Source organism: Mobula birostris, chromosome 1, assembly GCF_030028105.1.
Source record: "Mobula birostris isolate sMobBir1 chromosome 1, sMobBir1.hap1, whole genome shotgun sequence".
NCBI lineage: Eukaryota > Metazoa > Chordata > Chondrichthyes > Myliobatiformes > Myliobatidae > Mobula > Mobula birostris.
This window is the reverse complement of record NC_092370.1, coordinates 143,807,648-143,827,963: the sequence shown is the minus strand read 5'-3', so window position 1 is coordinate 143,827,963 and position 20,316 is coordinate 143,807,648. Positions and strand designations below refer to the sequence as shown.

Sequence of the window (20,316 nt, the reverse complement as noted above, 5' to 3'; positions counted from 1 at the left end):
AATACCAACACATTTGTCAGGCAAGATTTCCCCTTAAGGAAACCATGCTGATTACAGCCTGCTTTATCATGCGCCTCTAAGGCCCCTGAAACCACATTATTAATAAAAGACTCAAACATCTTCCCAACCACTGAAGTCAGGCTAACTAGCCTATAATCTCCTTTCTTCGGCCTCCCTCCCTGCTTAAAGAGTGGAGTGACATTCACAATTTTCCAGTCCTCAGAAACCATTTCCAGAATCTAGTGATTCTTGAAGGATTATTACTAATGCCTCCATAATCTCTTCAGCTACCTCCTTCAGAACCCTGAGATGCAGTCCATATGGTCCAGGTGACGTATCTACCTTCAGACTGTTCAGCTTCCCAAGTACCTTCTTCTTGGTAATAGTAACAAAACTTCTACCCCATGGCACTCTCACATTTCTGGCATACTACAACTGTCTTCTGCAGTGAAGATTGACGCAAAATACTTATTCAGTTCTTCTGCCATTTCTTTGTCCTCCATTACAATCTTTTCAGCATCATTTTCCAGCGGTCTCATATCCACTCTCCTCTCCCTTTTACTCGTTACATATCTGAAAAAACTTTTTGTATTCTCTTTTATATTATTGCCTAGCTTACCTTGATATTGCATCTTTTCTCCCTTTATGGCTTTTTAAAGTTGCCTTCTATTGGTTTTTAAAGTCTTCCTAATCTTCTAACCTTCCACTAATTTTTGCTATAATATTAATGAATCTGACTTTTCGCTTCTCTCCCACAAACGGCAGGGTAAATTCTATCATATTATGATCACCACCTCCTTAGGGTTCCTTTACCTTAAGTTCTATAAATGAATCTCATTCATTACACAACACGCAATTCAAACTTACCTTTTTCCTAGTGGGGCAACCACAAGCTGCTCTAAAAAGCCATCTTGTCGGCATTCTACAAATTCCCTCTCTTGGGATCCAGCACCAACCTAATTTCCCCAACCTACCTGCATATTGAAGCCCCACATGACTATTGTAACATTGCCCTTTTTACATGCCTATTCTATCTCCTGTTGTAATTTGTATCCCACATCCTGGCTACTGTTCGGAGGCCTGTATACAACTCCCATTAAGGACTTTTTACTCTTGCAGTTTCATAACTCTACCCATAACTACTCTACATTTTCTAATCATATGTCACCTCTTTCTAAGGATTTGACATCATTATTTTTTTTTAAATCCATAGACCCACCCCAGCTTCTCTGCCCACCTGCCTGTCCTTTCAATACAATGTGTATCCTTGGATGGTAACCAACTATGATCTTCTTTCAGCCATGACTTAATGATGCCTACAATATCATAACTGCACTGCAAAATCATATACCTTATTCCATATACTGTGTACATTGAAATTGGGGCGTTTGGGGTGTCTGGGAGGGGTAGCACCTCTGGTGGGGGGACATGTCACGTCCTTTTCAAGGCAGTTAGTCCACCTTTGGTCCCCATCTGGCACTCAGCTCTCACCTGTGGCTCCCCATAGCTGTTTGCATGTGACAGCAGCCACACCCCGAGCAACAGCTTCGACAAACTGGCTATACCAGGTGAGGGTAGGTGAGGGTAGCTGATGGGTCTCAAACCCTCTGTGATACAGGGTGTTGTCTATCCCAGCATGGGAAGACAGACTCCGGCGGATTAAGCGGACCAGACCAATGGAAGGACCAACGGTCAAGGCGGCGGTCTCTACAAGCGTCATGGAACGTGTAGAGCAGGAAAAGACACAGAAGACGTCCTGGTCATCCACTGCACCTAGTCCCAGCTCCAGCCGTCTCAACTCTGTCTTGCCACTGGATCCAGATGGGAATTGGGAAGAGAGAGTGAGGCTCCCTCACTTAGATCCAAATCACGCGCTAGTCTCGATATCACTGAAGTCGAGGTCCTCATCAACATCGACGATGGAGGAAGACACATTCAAATATAACACTTTCAGTCCTGAATGCATCCCGGATTAACTTGCATTAACCATAAGTTTGGCCACAGCAAGAACCTTTATAGCCTGGTCACTAAACTTCATTAAGGATATGATAGCACTAAAAAGGCTCAGAGACTAGCTGCAAGAAAATTGCCAAGGCTGAAGAATTATTTATGAAAGGAGGGACCACCTCAGATGGGAGTTTTTTGTTTTGGAATGATGGACAATAAGATTTAATTCAAGATGGATAAACCTACAAGGCTTACACAAAATAAACCTATCCACCTTAACAGAGAGAAGTGACAAAAGCACACAAATTGAAGTCAACTGGTAAAATGACTAAAGTGGTGTGGGAAAAATATATTTCATTGAGAGAAATTATATTTAAAGAATACCTGAATGAAAACTTGAAGCATAATGGTTCAGAAGCCATATGCAGGACAACCTGATGTCGATTTTGTACAGTGGGTCAAATAGTCTCTCTGTGATTTTTTATTAACTTTAAGGTTCTACGCACACAATTCAAAATTATTTGCCATGTGAACATTGATACATGCACTGAAATGTACCGTTTGCATAGGCAACCAACACATCTGACATTGTTCTTGGGGCAGCCTGCAAGTATCGCCATACATTCCAGGGCCAATATACCCACACTGTTCAGCAGAACAACACAAAACACAACAAGCAAGTGAACAACAATGGCAAAAGCAAGTCCCATTCCTCTCTCCCACCCACATACACCGTCCTTTAACCCAGGACAGGCCTCCAGCTGACACTGAGTCGGGCCTGCAGACGCCAAGCTTCAACCTCTGCAGCAGATTCACATACTCGGCTCCTGCCAACAACCTCAAGCTCTGGACTTCTGATCCAACCCTCTGCATCAACACCAGGACACACCGATCACCAACACTAGGCCTTGAACTCTGGACTCATTGATGACAGAATTCTGAACACTATTTCACGCTTTGAACTCAGGTCTCACCCAGGGGTTCCACAGAACCTATTCCTGTTGCCCGCACAGAACTCCAACTGTGGAACACATGAAAAACACCCACTGGTGTGGGGGAGGCCTCATTTCCTCTGCCAGTGTGTCATCTGACCACGAGTCTCCCACGTCCACATCACTGGTCTTCAAACGCAAAGCAGAGACATAAGACTCCACTCTGAGCTCAAATTCCACCACATTCCTGTTCCCTATCCCCAAATCTTAATCTGATCCTAACTCTCCACTGTCCACAAAGCCATCCTTATGAATTTAGAAAGTGATTAAAAATTAAATGAAAAAACAACTAAAATGAAGCTGCGACTGAATGGAGGAAGCAGCTCGGCACCAGCTTGGATGTCACTTCTGACTGCATGGACAAATTATGTTCTAACACCATCTCCAAGTATACAAATGATACCATGGTAATCAGCCATATCTCAAATAACAATGAGTCAAAATACAGGAAGGAGATAGAGAACCTTGTGCATGATGTCATCACAACAACCTTTCCCTCCATGTTAGCAAAAGAGCTGGTCATTGACTTCAGGAATGGAGCCAGTACACAATCTCCTATTTACAACAATTAAGAGGTTTGAAAGCTTCAATTCCCAACTAGTGAACATCATCAACAACAACCTGTCCTGGTCCAACCACATGACCCGCTGGGCCAAGAAAACTCACCAGCGCCTCTACTTCCTCAGGAGTCAAGAAATTTGGCACACTCCTTTGACCCTCAAGGATTTTCATTGATGCACCATAGAAAGCATCTTATCTGAATGCATTCTGTCCTTGACTGCAAGAAACTGCAGACAGTTGTAGACACAGCTCATCACATCATAGAAACTATCTTTCTGGATTATCTACACTTCACCCTGCTTCAGTAAAGTAGAACTAAAATCAAAGACCCCACCCAACCTTGACATTCTCTCTTCTCCCCCTTCCTATCAGGCAAAAGATGTACCACAAGTTCGAGGATAGTTTCTGTCCGACTTTTAAAATGGTTCTCAAGTACGGTACTCTTTACCTCACAATTTATCTTACGACATTACACTTTATTGTCTAACTGCACTGCATGTTTTCTGTAACTAACACTTTATTTGGCACTCTTATTGTTTTACCTTTTACTTTCCCCAATGCATTGTACTAATGAATTGGTCTGTATGAACAGTATGCAAGACCTGGTATTTTTTGCGTACCTCGGTATATGTAACAATAGTACAGCCATTTACCAATTCAAATCTCATCTCAGAGTTTGTTGTTCATTTCACAAAATGCTCTTTAACATCTGGAAACGATGGGTCTAGTTAGTATGTATTAAAAAGCTCAGGTTACATGGTACATACCAGAGCTGTTTTCAGCTGTTCCTGAAATTCTTGCCTGGAAACCAGAAGTTGCTGCTCAAACTCCCTCTCTTTGCAGGCCAATGCTTCCATATGACTTTTCTCCAACTCTCCAATATGATCTTCAGAAGATTTCTATAACAAGAAGAAAATTTAGGCCATAAACTTCTTACTTTGTAAACCAACTAAAAGGAAATTAGTTGCTCATATTAACAAGATCCTCTTCTCTAAGCCTTTGTCAGTAGTGACTCTAGATTGTATACAGTCTACATGCTGAACGTCCTATTTATAAAGAAGTATTAAAAGCTATACAGAGCTTGAACTGCTTCACAAACATTTTTATTCTTGTTATCCAGTTTGGAACCCAACTTTTAACTCCTTTCTTCCTGAGTAATTCAACATCTGAATCACAGATACTGCACATCACCATTCCCCCCCCCCCCCCACTGATATTAAGAGTACCATTTCTTATCTATTGTACAAAATAGACTGTGGCATAGTTTTCCACATGGACTTATCCCTCCTCCACTAGCCCCTCTTCACATCTGAACTTTTTGAACAGTCCAATGTGATCTTTGCTACCCTGCATACTCTTTTCTTGGCCTTGTCAAGTCCGTCATCAGAGTCATCCAAAAATTCAGACAGCAAAACAGATTTTGTAGTGAGTCGTGAACACATGGCTCAAAACAGACTTAGCCATTTATCGTCACATCATATTTACTTCACTTCAAATTTATCTTTAATCCATAGAGAAAAATGAGCAATACACTTTCTGCTATCATATCTACATCATACATTGTGCAATGCATATTTAGTTAGTCTTCAATATTTGGTTAGTATTTTGCTGTTACTGCGCTTTGAATTGTAGTTCTATAGATTCAGATAATGTTCACATGTAGTCCCTTATCTAGATAAATGTTTTTTTTTTAAACTGAAACCCTGTGAAGGATTTACATGCCATTACTTTCTACAAGGTGAAACCTAACAGCATAAATGAATGTGTTTCTTCACTCCCAATAAGCTCAATGCCTTTTATGCATCCCTTCAAAGGATAATATGCCAGTGTAGATCTGCACAGCATCTGGCAGCCCTATGGTCTGTCTCAGAGACTTCAAATAGATCCTGCCTAATCGCACCCCCCCCCCCCCACAAAAAAGAAAATCACTGCTCTGGCTTTGGAACCCAACCTGCACACCTGTCCTGTCCGTTTCTACCACTATCTTAGAATTAAGAGCTCTGGTCACTCAAGCCAAAGTGCTTCCAGACTGCCACTTCAGTCACTTGGCTTACCTTATTCCCTAAAAGAAAGAACAATATTGCACCCTCCTGAGTAAGGCCCTTTATATATGTTGACTGAAAAACTTTCCTTGACAGATTGCACATTTTCTACCCGTCCAGGCCCTTAACACTCTGAATAGTCCAGTCAATAATGGGGAACTTGAAATCTTCCACTAATACAACCTCCTTATAATTACAACTATGAGCAGTTTCTCTACACACCTGCTCAAGTTCCTGCTAACAACCAGGGGTTCAATAATATAGTTCTGCTAGAATAGCCCTGCCCTTTTTGTTTCTAAGTACTACCCATATGGCCTCAATGGATGATCTCCCAAGAATGTCATTTCTTTCTTTGCCTTTGTGCACTCCTTTATCAAAAAGACAACACCCACTCCTCACTCAATATACCAGTCATGCCAGTAGCATCTTTAACCTGTCATACCGAGCTCCTAGTTGTGCCCTTCTCTTAGGGCAGCGGTCCTCAACCACCGGGCCGCGGACTGGTACCGGGCTGCAAAGCATGCGCTACCGAGCCGCAAGGAAACTATATGATTTGGCGATAGGAGTCAGCTGCATCTTTCCTCATTCCTTGTCATGCCCACTGTTGAGCTTGAACGCATGCAAGGTCATTACCCGCGCATCATCCATGTCAGCGCGGGAAGGAGATCAACTCAAGCTTGCAAATGACGGCGGGCTGAAAAGTATGTTTGACATAACATCTTTGCCAGCATTCTGGGTCAAAGTCAAGGCTAAATATCCTGAGATAACCAGGAAAGCACTGAAAACGTTGCTTCCATTTCCAACATATCTCTGCAAGGAATGCAACGAAAACTAAATTGCGGAATAGACTGGACATAAGGAACCCCCTTCGAGTATCGTTGTCTCCCATCACCCCTCGATAGGACCATCTTGTTGCAGGGAAACAAGCCCAGGGCTCCCACTGATTCAGTGATATTGGTGTGTTGCAATGATTTTATATGTTCATATGGGGAAAATATGTGGTGTGTTTAATATCCAAACGTTACTTAAAATTTATGATGCTATTGACTTATATAACCATATAACAATTACAGCAGGGAAACAGGCAATCTCTGCCCTTCTAGTCCGTGCCCAACGCTACTCTCACCTAGTCCCACCGACCTGCACTCAGCCCATAACCCTCCATTCCTTTTGTGTCCATATAGCTATCCAATTTTTCTTTAAATGATAATATCGAACCTGCCTCTACCACTACTCCGGAAGTTCGTTCAATATTTACTTCAAGCTCCCCTGATAATTGACTTATCACTATATTCATGTGAGAAAAATATGTGTTGTGTGTTAAATATTAAATTCGTTAGGTAAACCCTTTAGAAACGAAATTGAGTGTATTAGCCACTTATCAATTATATTCCGGTCGTGATATCGGCATGTACATGCTTGCGCAAATCACGCATGCGCACTGGTACCCGCGCAAGGCTTCATGGTCATTGTAGTCACTTGGGGTAAACAACGTATTTGAGTGCTACTCTTGTGTGTTGGCAACCCTACCCAACCCCCCCCCCCCCCCCCCGCCACCCCATCCGCAGTGCAAAGAAGGTTGGGGACCCCTGTTTTAGGGGTATGACAGAAGTATAGAAGTATCAGGTTCAAGACACCATCAGAATGGAAGATCATTATGGTGGACATCCCATATATCCCAGGTTAATGAAAGAGGAGAATGCTGGAAACTTGACAAAAATCTTTGTAAGATCCCAGTGGAATGGAGATTAGCCACTGTTCCTTTGCCCAATAAAAGGAAAAAGAAACATAGAAAACCGACAGCACCATACAGGCCCTTCGGCCCACAAAGCTGTGTTGAACATGTTCTTACCTTAGAAATTACCCAGGGTTACCCATAGCCCGCTATTTTTCTAAGCTATCCAAGAGTCTCTTAAAATACTCTATTGTATCCGCCACCGCTGCCAGCAGCCCATTCCAAGCACTCACCACTCTCTGCATAAAAAACTTATCCTGACATCTACTAGACAGGTATACGGAGAAATTTAAGGTGGGGGATTATATGGGAGGCAGGGTTTAAGGGTCGGCACAACATTGTGGGCCGAAGGGCCTGTACTGTGCTATACGGTTCTATGTTCTATCTCCTCTCTACCTACTTCTAAGCACCTTAAAACTGTGCCCTCTTGTGCTAGCTATTTCAGCCCTGGGAAAAAGCCTCTGACTATCCACACGATCAATGCCTCTCATTATCTTATACACCTCTATCAGGTCACCTCTCATCCTCCGTCATTCCAAAGAAAAAAGGCCGAATTCACTCAACCTATTCTCATTAGGCATACTCCCCAATCCAGGCATCATCAACATCATCATCATCATCATCATCATCAGGTGGCATGCCCAGATTGAGCTTTGGCTGCAATGGCCCACACACTCCTGTTTCCGGTCAAGTGGATCAATTCATTGGTATTCATTTCCACAATCCAGGCAACATCCTTGTAAATCTCTTCTGCACCCTTTCTATGGTTACCACATCCTTCCTGTAGTGAGGCGACCAGAAATGAGCACAGTACTCCAAGTGGGGTCTGACCAAGGTCCTATATAGCTGCAACATTACTTCTTGGTTCCTAAGCTCAATTCCACAATTGACGAAGGCCAATGCACTGTATACCTTCTCAACCACAGAGTCAACCTGCGCAGCAGCTTTGAGCGTCCTATGGACTTGGACCCCAAGATCCCTCTGATCCTCCACACTGCCAAGAGTCTTACTATAATACTATATTCTGCCATCATATTTGGCCTACCAAAATGAACCACCTCACACTTATTTAGGGATATAGAGATAATCCATACAATTATTAGTTAGTGGGCCACACCAACAGCAAGGAAGCTAGCGGAGAGGATTCTTAGGGATAGGATTTACGAACACTTACGCGGACAGGTCCCCACACAAATATACTCAGGTACGAGTGGCAAATGTGCCCCCAGTGAACAGAGATGGATGTTCACTTATTCTTCCGCTGCTTTCAGAGGAAAATTCCAACTTCATTCCTATTGGCTTTGTAATAAACTGCATTCCATCTGGTCCTATTTTACGGCAATAACATTTTTTCTTGTGAGAAATGTGTTTTGTCCTACTCCAAAATTGTGGCACCTTTCCTGATGAAATCTACAAAAAAAATTGCTGGTGGTTTATATTGTAGAGTAGGGGTCACCAACCCATCGATCGCAATCGACCGGTCGATCTTTGAGACTTTCCCAGCAGATCCCGAAGAAAAATCAAAAATAAATACACAAATACTGTTGTAATGTGAGCATTATAAAAGTAAGTAATACTAATTAGCATAATGGTAATATAGCAATATTTTTGCTAAAAAGCTGATTGTAAAGAGAGATTGCTCCCGGGTTGCGGGGGTTTAGTTCCATTCTTTCTGCCCAGTGCGCATGTGTGTAGTTCCCCCGCCATGCACCACGTTTTCAGCGTAGCCTGTGCTGCATCAAAGTGACCAATCAGATTAGATTAGATAAGAGTACAGACTGTCGCAAACATCAATATACGGCAGTGGTCCCCAACCTCCGGGCCACGAAGCATGCGGTGGTGCAGCGGTAGTCCGGATGCACACAGCACATCTTTAAGAAAAAAAGCCGAAATAAACAAGCTAATTAATTAGGTGCCGCCCGGCGCGTAAATGTCGGCCCAGATCAGAGGCGACGCAATCGGATCGCTCGTGATATCCTGATAGCATAGCGGAGGCTCCATGAAAAAAGGCGAAAACATACAAATTCCATCCAGAATGGGAAGAGGAATTTCTATTTATCTTGGTGAAAGACAAGTGTGGATGTATGTTGTGCCACCAAACACAAGCACTAACTAAAAGAGGGAATCTGGAGCGGCACCGCAACACCAACCACCAGGAATTTAAAGATATCTACCCCCAAAAGAGCGCAATTCGTGCCTGGAAAGTTGAGCTGAAATCGGGGTCGAAGGCCAAGCAATCGTTTTCCACAAAACATACTGCTCAAAATAAGGCTGCTATTGAAACATCATTTCGTGTAAGTCACCTTTTGGTTGAACACAAGGAGCCTTTTACAGATGGCAATTTATTCAAGGAAGCAACGGTCATTACCGCAGAGACTGTTCTTAATGACTTTAAAAACAAAAACGGCATCACAACTGCAATACATAATATACTGCTTGGCCCTGCAACAGTGACAAGGAGGGTAGAGTCACTGTCAGAGGACGTGAATATTTTTCACTACAGTTCGATGAATTCCTGGATGTAATGCAAACAGCTCAGCTTGTTGTATTTGTCAGAATGGCCTTCCAGGATTTTACAACAAAGGAAGACTTCCCCACTCTTTCGCAATTAAAGAACGAGAGGTGAGGATATTTACAATGAGTTTTAAAAAAATGCCCGTGAAAATGACATCCCCATGCATAAACTGGTGGCAATTACTACTGATGGGGCCGAACAATGTGCAGTGTGCGCGTTGGTTTTATACCACTAAAAGTCAGTGCCTACTTCGGGTCAACTTATCTGTGTGAAATTGCATTTTCACAGATGAAAATTATTAAATCTAAGTACAGGAGCTGACTTACTGACAGACACCTCACTGGGGTTGCCAACTTTCTCACTCCCAAATAAGGGACAAAAGTAGCAGTCAAATCCTGGGACATTTGTGTTTATCCCGAGAAAGACTACCATGACCATGAAGTCTTGCGCGGGCACCTGTGTGTGCATGTGCGTACGTGCCGATTTTTTTTACCCCACGAATCAATTTTGGCTTAATCTTCATTATATCTACTTTATATAGGCTGTGTATTTATCATATCATTCCTGCTTTTACTATATGTTAGTGTTATTTTAGGTTTTATGTGTTATTTGGTATGATTTGGTAGGTTATTTTTTTGGGTCTGGGAATGCCACAATTTTTTCCATATAAATTAATGGTAATTGCTTCTTCAGCGTAAAGCATTTCAGCATGAAAGGTTTCATAGGAACGCTCCACCTTAGTGGGGGAGAAATACGGGACAGTTGTCAACCCTACACCTCATAGACTGTCTCAGACTGGCTGTCTGTAGTTATGAGCCAAATTTCAGGGAACTGGGAGGAAGTATTCAGCCCCAGTCATCACACTGAGTGCAACAGTCAATTTTTATTCATTTATTTTTCGTGTTGAAATAAAATTAAATAATGAAACTTAGAATTAAAGGTGTGAAGTATCGTAATATTCTTAAAGAAAGACAGCTATGGCCTGTTTGATATGCTAGTTACAGTATTTTCTTGTTTGAATTAATTTGAAAGTTTGACAAAAGTATTTTGTGTAATTCAAATACAATTCCCCCAAGTAAAAGGCCTCAAATTGGAAGTACAATCTGAGCTGTTTTTTCTCTAAACGATTTAGTAGTTAGATCACTGAGGTCGAGGTAGGGGATCTTGGGCTTAAAAAGGTTGGTGACTACTATTGTAGCGAAACATGTTAGCTTCAATGCTGATTATTTGAGTTTACTTTTGATACTACGAGTTTGCTGATAAATGGAGGAAGCCCACATTTTCGTGCTTGTCTGGCCTTCTGCAGCTATGCAGATTCTCTGAAACAGCTCTTGTGTAAAATTCTTGGTATTCTTACAAGAAGCTACAAAAGCCAGTGAAACATACAGGCTGATCCAAAAACCTTCTGTGACAATAGCCACTTGTAGTTGCACCTTGAAAATACCAGACAACCCAATCTGTCTAGAAATGCACAGAAATCACAAGAACTTACAAGTCATATCAGTGCAATGATGTCAGCAGCAAGAGCAGTTAATTCCTCTCAGCATCAATAATGAAACATGCAATATCTACAGTGAGAATTGGATGGAAGTGATTTGAGTGGTTTCGAGAAATTTATGGCAATGCACCAAATTCATTGGTGCCATCAGACTTGATAAGTCCAAATCTACAGGGCCCAAAATAACATGAAACATATTAGCCTTTTTACTCATCTTCAAATAATCACTTTTGAGAAAGAGAACTGAAGTAGTCTGATTGCACAAATTGACAATTATTGGCATTTTGTTACTCTGCTGTTTTCCTTCAAACATGAGATCAGGTACCGTTTGTGTGGAGGTGGCATGAACTACGTGGGTTTCCCCTCACTTCCTGAAGGCATAGCAGTTGGTAAATTGGTTAAATAACCATTGTAAATTGTTCCTACTCAAGTGGTAAAATCTGAGAAGAATGAGGAGATTTTTAAAAAAGGACCAATGTAGGATTAGCTTAAGTGACTGGTTAAAAGCACAAGTGCCCATGTTTATGTTTTACCTGTTTACATAGAACAGCACTTTACAGACCACTCTTCCCAAAATGTGCTGACCTTAATCCAATTTATATAAAGATCCTTCTCCAGTGTGTCATCTAGATCAGGGGCCCCCAACCTTTTTTGCAAAATGGACTGGTTCAATATTCTTGCAGACCTGCCGACCCGGGGGTGGGGGGCGGGTTAGTCTTGCCAACGTACAAGAGTCGCAGTCAAATACGTTGTGTTTACCTCAAGAAAGACTACAATGACCATGAAGTCTTGCGCGGGCACCAGTGCACATGCATGACCTGCGCATGTGTGTACGTGCCAATTTTTTTCTACAAATCGTTTTTGGCGATTCTGTCGGGTGGGGGGGGGGGGTAATCACGACCAGAATATAGGTGATAAGTGACTAATACACTTAATTTCATTTCTAAAGGGGTTTATCTAACTAATTTAATATTAAACACACAGCGCATATTTTCCTCGTATGAATATAGTGATAAGTCAATTATCAGGGGAGGACAGGGGAGCTTGAAGTAAGTGTTGAATGAACTTCCAGTAGAAGTGGTAGAGGCCGGTTCGATATTAATCTTTTAAAGAAAAACTGGATAGGTATATGGACAGGAAAGGAATGGAGGGCTCTGGGCTGAGTGCAGGTCGGTGGGACTAGGTGAGAGTCGCGTTCGGCATGGACTAGAAGGGCCGAGATTGCCTGTTTCTGTGCTGTAATTGTTATATGGTTATACAAGTCACTTATAAGTCAATAGCATCATAACATTTTAAGTAACATTTGGATATTAAACACACAGCACATATTTTCCCCACATGAACATATAAAATCATTGCAACACACCAATATTGCTGAATCAGTGGGAGCCCTGGGCTTGTTTTCCTGCAACAAGACAGTCCGATCGAGGGGTGATGGGAGACAGTGATACTCGAAGGGGGATCCTTATGTCCAGTCTATTCTGCAACTTAGTTTTCGTTGCATTCATTGCAGAGATATGTTGGAAATGGAAGCAACGTTTTCAGTGCTTTCGTGGCTAACTCAGGATACTCAGCCTTGACTTTGATTCAGAATGGCGGCAGAGATGTTATGTCAAACATACTTTTCAGCCCGCCGTCATTTGCAAGCTCGAGGAGTTGATCTCCTTCCCTCACTGACATGGATGACGCGTGCGTAATGACCTCGCGTTTGTTCAAGTTCAACAGTGGGCGTGACAGGGAACAAGGAAAGGTGCAGCTGACTCATATCACCAAATCATATCGTTTCCTCGCGGCCAGGTAGCACATGCTTTGCAGCCCGGTTGTTGGGGACCGCTGATCTAGATCCCTCATTCCCTTCATATTCATGTATTTATCTAGAAGTCTGTTAAACTCCACCAACATTACTGTTTTCACTACCACTACTACCCACAACCCCACTCCAGTGAACAATTCCAGGTTCCTACACTCTCTCCATGAAAATAATTGCCCTCGTGTTACATTTAAGCTTTCCTCCTCATAACTTGAAAGCACATCCTCTGGTTTTGAAACATTATGATATCTGAATCCTCAAAGTAGCATCCCTGTCACTGTAATCTAATCTGTACATCTGGATTATAAATCCAGTAAAATAACAATCACTCCATCAATATAAGTGTTAAAACAGTCTCACAAAAATAAATGGGAGGGCATAGAACAGCTCTGTGACTGGATAGGGATGTTGAAAATTGGCACTGTTGTTACGTGAATGAAATTGCCAAAGAGAATTACTGGTAGATACAAAGCAGCTTCTTTATTTGACAAAACAAGGTACAACAGGCATCATATGGAGACGCTTTCAGTGAAAAGGTCTGTTGGCCCAACATGCGGCTCGATATTTATTTGCTAAACAAAAAGGACAATTCCATATTTACAAAGTATATATAATGCTTTCTTTTGAAACTACATACAAAATTCACACCTTCTGAATCCACAATACATTATCAAGGAACAGAAGACTAGTAGCTAAATGTAAATGACATAAACCCAAAAATCAGTCTAACAGTCCCTCCTCTTGGCCCTCCTGAACAAAATAAATTTGTACCAGGAAAGGCCAACCTAGGAGGATCTACTCAATTAGGACAGCAAAAATGCCCTGTTTCAAAATTCCCCAATTTTATGTACCTCAATATCTACCCTAGTATTCCCTAATCGCTAAGTACCAAATGCTAAAGCAGAGAAGTTACTCCAAAAATTTAAACATCTTTAGAAATGCGGCTTTTTTCCCTTGCCTGTTGGCTGTTCCCCTGCAGGCCGATTGCAGCTTAATCACATTCCTTGTCTTCACTCCCTCATTCTCTGGTCTCTAAAACACTCTTTCCAGGGGCACCAGCAAGGTAAATGCATGAGGCCCACGGCCCTCTCATCGATGTACAGAAAGGGATTAGAAACATAGAAACATAGAAAATAGGTGTAGGCCATTCGGCCCTTCGAGCCTGCACCGCCATTCAGTATGATCATGGCTGATCATCCAACTCAGAACCCTGTACCAGCCTTCCCTCCATACCCCCTGATCCCTTTAGCCACAAGTGCCATATCTAACTCCCTCTTAAATATAGCCAATGAACTGGCCTCAAATGTTTCCTGTGGCAGAGAATTCCACAGATTCACCACTCTCTGTGTCAAGAAGTTTTTCCTAATCTTGGTCCTAAAAGGCTTCCCTTTTATCCTCAAACTGTGACCCCTTGTTCTGGGCTTCCCCAACATCGGGAACAATCTTCCTGCATCTAGCCTGTCAAATCCCTTTAGGATTTTATACGTTTCAATAAGATCCCCCCTCAATCTTCTAAATTCCAACGAGTATAAGCCTAGTCGATCCAATCTTTCCTCATATGAAAGTCCTGCCATCCCAGGAATCAACCTGGTGAACCTTCTTTGTACCCCCTCTATGGCAAGGATGTCTTTCCTCAGATTAGGGGACCAAAACTGCACACAATACTCCAGGTGTGGTCTCACCAAGGCCTTGTACAACTGCAGTAGTACCTCCCCGCTCCTGTACTTGAATCCTCTTGCTATGTAGCCAGCATACCATTCGCCTTTTTCACCGCCTGCTGTACCTGCATGCCCACTTTCAATGACTGGTGTATAATGATACCCAGGTCTCATTGCACCTCCCCTTTTCCTAATCGGTCACCATTCAAATAATAATGTTTTCCTGTTTTTGCCACCAAAGTGGATAACCTCACATTTATCCACATTAAACTGCATCCGCCATGAATTTGTCCACTCACCTAACCTATCTAAGTCACCCTGCATCCTCTTAGCAACCTCCTCACAGCTAACACTGCCACCCAGCTTCGTGTCATCTGCAAACTTGGAGATGCTGCATTTAATTCCCTCATCTAAGTCATTAATATATATTGTAAACAACTGGGGTCCCAGCACTGGGCCTTGCGGTACCCCACTAGTCACTGCCTGCCATTCTGAAAAGGTCCCGTTTATTCCCACTCTTTGCTTCCTGTCTGCCAACCAATTCTCTATCCACATCAATACCTTACCCCCAATACCATGTGCTTTAAGTTTGCACACTAATCTCCTATGTGGGACCTTGTCAAAAGGTTGGGGTGGTTTCTATGTAAATGACTACAAAGACCTCTCCCCGGTTGGCACCCCCTTCCGAACTGACGAGTTGATCACTGGCCCGACTGCTAAAAGGGCCCAGTTCATTTGGGTTTACTCCTCATTCAGACTGGGGGTAAGTGCTTCCAGATGCTGTGTGCAGTCTGAAATGCCATAAAAGTTGTGGAATTTGCTGTCTCTGCTTTGACTTAAAAATTCCTCCCCATCTATTTTCCAACATCTTTTCTATTCTATGCTATTAAACTAATCATCTACCTTCAGCAACCAGTCTTCATTACAAAGTACATCATCACAATTTAGCACGCTATTCACGGTTTTCCGTCACGCTCTCTGCGTCTTCTGCCACACTCTCCGGGTCTTCTGCCTTTGCGTTTCCTCCGGGTATGTTTTCATCAGCTGTGGTCAGATCTGGTATGGCCGGCTGATATTACATGGTGGGGCCACCGCGTCTCTTTCCTCCCCATGTGCTCAGCTCCCATCTGGTCCCTCCTTTGTTCCCTTTCTCCACCACCCCTCCTTCTCTTTTGCCTCCAACTTTTCATATAATTTTTCTAAACTGGCTTCTGTCGTTTCTTCCTGCGCACTTGCAATTTCAATTGCCTCTTGTTCCTCTTTTGTTCCTTCACTCTACCCTGGACAGCTGTCAGTGCGTCAGTTTTTATAGGGTACTGCTTGTGGGGTTTATGCAGGTCCCCATCTATTTTCACTCGGTTTATCTTTACTTGACCACAATCTTGTTTGTGCCTAGTCCACACAGCTGGGAACTGCTGACAAAGTAACCCATAGACACCATCCTGGCTCCAGTCTCTGGTGATCGGGCAGCTGCGACCATGTTAGCCAGATTGTGTATTCTGTTGGTTGTACGCGTTCGCTGCTCCTGACTTGTCCATATTATTTCTCCCTTTCCAGAATCTATAACAGCTCCTGCTTCCTTTAGGATGTCTATTCCAAGGACAGTGCCCTCATTATTTGGACATACCCAGAAATACACTGGAAGCTGCTCTCCCCCGATTTTCAGTATTTGCAACTCGCTTCTTTCTGCTTTCAAGTGTCTTCCCCCTATACCCCTAATATCGGTGATTTAATTCACACAACAACATTTGGTGTCAGGAGTGGGATTCAGAGCTTTTAGTAATCCATTGTTCCAAATTAAATCCACAATACTTTATCAAGGAACAGAAGACTGGTAGCCAAATGTAAATGACCCAAACCCAAAAATCACTGTAACAGTACATTATGTTCAATGTAGTAAAATGTGAGGTTCTGCACTTCAAGAGGAATCTAAAGACAGCCTTATGTAAATGTAGAAAGACTCCAGAAGAACAAATGACAAGTGATAAGACCATAAGATATTGGCACAGAATTTAGCCATTTGGCCCATCGAATCTGCTATGCCATTCCATTATGGCTGATTTAATATCCTTCTCAACTCCATTCTCCTGCCTTCTCTGCATAACCTGTAACATTCTGATTAATCAAGAACCTACCAACCTCTGGCTTAATTATACTCAATGATTTGACCTCCACAGTCATCTGTAGTAATGAATTCCACAGATTCACCACTCTCTGGCTAAAGAAATTCTTCATCTCTTTTCTAGATGGAAGTCCCTCAAGTCTGAGGGTGTGCTCTCTCGTCCTAGACTCCCCCTCCATAGGAAAAATCCTTTCCACATCCACTTTATCTAGACCTTTAAATATTCAATAGGCTGCAATGAGATCCCCCTTCATTCTTCTAAACTCCAGTGAGTACAGGCCCAGAGATATCAAATGTCATTATGTTAGCCGTTTCATTATACCCATATAACAATTACAGCACGGAAACAGGCCATCTCGGCCCTTCTAGTCCGTGCTGAACGCTTACGCTCACCTAGTCCCACCGACCTGCACTCAGCCCATAACCCTCCATTCCCTTCCTGTCCATAAAGCTATCCAATTTAACTTTAAATGACAACATCAAACCTGCCTCTACCACTTCTACTGGAAGCTCGTTCCACACAGCTACCGTTCTCTGAGTAAAGAAGTTCCCCCTCGTGTTACCCCTAAACTTTTGCCCCCTAACTCTCAACTCATGTCCTCTTGTCTGAATCTCCCCCACTCTCAATGGAAAAAGCCTATCCACGTCAACTTTATCTATCTCCCTCATAATTTTAAATACCTCTATCAAGTCCCCCCTCAACCTTACCATTTACCATGGATGTCCTATTTTGATTAGTCCTACCAAAATGTAGCACCTCACATTTATCAGCATTAAACTCCATCCGCTATCTTTCAGCCCACTCTTCTAACAGGCTTAAATCTTTCTGCAAGCTTTGAAAACCTACTTCATTATCCACAACGCCACCTATCTTAGTATCATCTGCATACTTACTAATCCAATTTACCACCCCATCATCCAGATCATTAATGTATATGACAAACAACACTGGATCCAGTACAGATCCCTGAAGCACACCACTAGTCAGGCCTCCAACCTGACAAACAGTTATCCACCACCACTCTCTGGCATCTCCCATCCAGCCACTGTTGAATCTATTTTACTACTTCAATATTAATACCTAACAATTGAATCTTCCTAACTAACCTTCCGTATGAAACCTTATCAAAGGCCTTATTGAAGTCCATATAGACACCATCCACCACTTTACCCTCGTCAACTTTCCTAGTAACCTCTTCAAAAAATTCAATAAGATTTGTCAAACATGACCTTCCACGCACAAATCCATGTTGACTGTTCCTAATCAGACCCTGTCTATCCAGATAATTATATATACCATCTCTAAGAATACATTCCATTAACTTACCCACCACTGACATCAAACTTACAGGCTGATAATTGCTAGGTTTACTCTTAAAACCCTTTTAAACAATAGAACAACATCAGCATTACGCCAATCCTCCGGCACCATCCCCATTTCTAATGACATTTGAAATATTTCTGTCAGAGCCCCTGCTACTTCTACACTAACTTCCCTCAAGGTCCTAGGGAATATCCTGTCAGGACCCGGAAAAATCCACTTTTATATTCCTTAAAAGCACCAGTACTTCCTTCTCTTTAATCATCATAGTTTCCATAACTTCACTACCTGTTTCCCTTACCTTACACAATTCAATATTCTTCTCTTTAGTGAATACCGAAGAAAAGAAATTGTTCAAAATCTCCCCCATCTCTTTTGGCTCCACACATAGCTGTCCACTCTGATTCTCTAAGGGACCAATTTTATCCCTCACTATCCTTTTGCTATTAATATAGCTGTAGGAACCCTTCGGATCTATTTTCACCTTACTTGCCAAAGCAAACTCATATCTTCTTTCAGCTTTCCTAATTTCTTTCTTAAGATTCTTTTTAAGAAAGATTTGGAAAAGGGATAAAAAAATGAAAAAATTAAGTAAATAAGTACATAGGGATTGGATAATTATGTCTGCGGGCAGGAGCAAGCATGAACAAATTAGGATATAAACACCTACAATGGTTGATACATAGGCTTATATACAACATTTTGGACCAGTGGAAATGGTCCAGAAGGGTTATATGGAAACTATTATTACCATTTTTCTTAACAACTAATTCCATTACTTAGCCTAATAGGTTAGATTTACCACAGTACATAATTATCTATTTAAATGTTTATTTTCCTTTTATATCATCTCAATGTGTACTTAAGAATGTATAAATAATTGTAGTTTTATACATATAAAAAAAGGGAAAAGGTTATATGTGTGAAAAAAGTACATGATATTTGTGAATTCCTTATCCAAATAAAAATAAAATTAAAAGAAGATTCTTTTTACATTCTTTGTATTCCTCGAGCACCTCATTTACTCCATGCTGCCTATATTTATTGTAGATATCTCTCTTTTTCCAAACCAAGTTTCCAATATCCCTTGAAAACCATGGATCTCTCAAACTTTTAACCTTTCCTTTCAACCTAACAGGAACATAAAGATTCTGTACCCTCAAAATTTCACTTTTAAATGACCTCCATTTCTCTATTACATCCTTCCCACAAAACAATTTGTCTCAATCCACTCCTTCTAAATCCTTTCTCATTTTCTCAAAGTTAGCCTTTCTCCAATCAAAAATCTCAACCCTGGGTCCAGACCTATCCTTCTCCATAATTATATTGAAACTAATGGCATTGTGATCACTGGACCCGAAGTGCTCCCCAGCACATACCTCCGTCACCTGACCTATCTCATTCCCTAACAGGAGATCCAACAATGCCCCTTCTCTAATTGGTACCTTTATGTATTGCTGCAAAAAACTATCTTGCACACATTTTACAAACTCCAAACCATCCAGTCCTTTTACAGTATGGGCTTCCCAGTCCATGTGTGGAAAATTAAAATCTCCCACAATCACAACCTTGTGCTTACTACAAATATCTGCTATCTCCTTACAAATTTGCTCCTCCAATTCTCTTTCCCCATTTGGTGGTCTATAATACACCCCTGTAAGTATTACTACACCTTTCCCATTCCTCAAGTCCACCTAAATAGCCTCCACAGACGAGCCTTCTAATCTATCCTGCCAGAGCACCGCTGTAGTATTTTCTCTAACAAGCAATGCAACACCTCTCCCTTTTGTCCCTCCAATTCTATCACACCTGAAGCAACGAAATCCAGGAATATTTAGTTGCCAATCACACTCCTCCTGCAACCATGTTTCACTAATAGCTACAACATCATACTTCCAGGTATCAATCCATGCTCTAAGCTCATCCACCTTTCTTACAATGCTCCTAACATTAAAATAGATGTATTTAAGAAATTTTCCACCTCTTACTCTCTGTTTATCACTAACAGTGCAAACAACTTTACTATCTTTTTTTTCTTCCTTCTCCCTTACATCTGTTCCTACACTCTGGGTTCCCCTCTCCCTTTGTATCTAGTTTAAATCCACTGGAGCTTCT

The 20,316-nt window shown here is 41.9% G+C and overlaps 1 protein-coding gene across 4 annotated transcripts in view; it reads right to left on the bottom strand.

The window, feature by feature from the left end:
- Positions 1-20,316, bottom strand: part of golga4 (golgin A4) — a 246,147-nt gene that overhangs the window by 89,978 nt on the left and 135,853 nt on the right. For all 4 annotated transcript variants that reach the window (XM_072263075.1, XM_072263085.1, XM_072263094.1 and 1 more), the window contains one exon: positions 4,268-4,399. In XM_072263075.1, the coding sequence (XP_072119176.1) occupies positions 4,268-4,399 (132 nt within the window). The remainder of the gene's footprint in view (positions 1-4,267; positions 4,400-20,316) is intronic.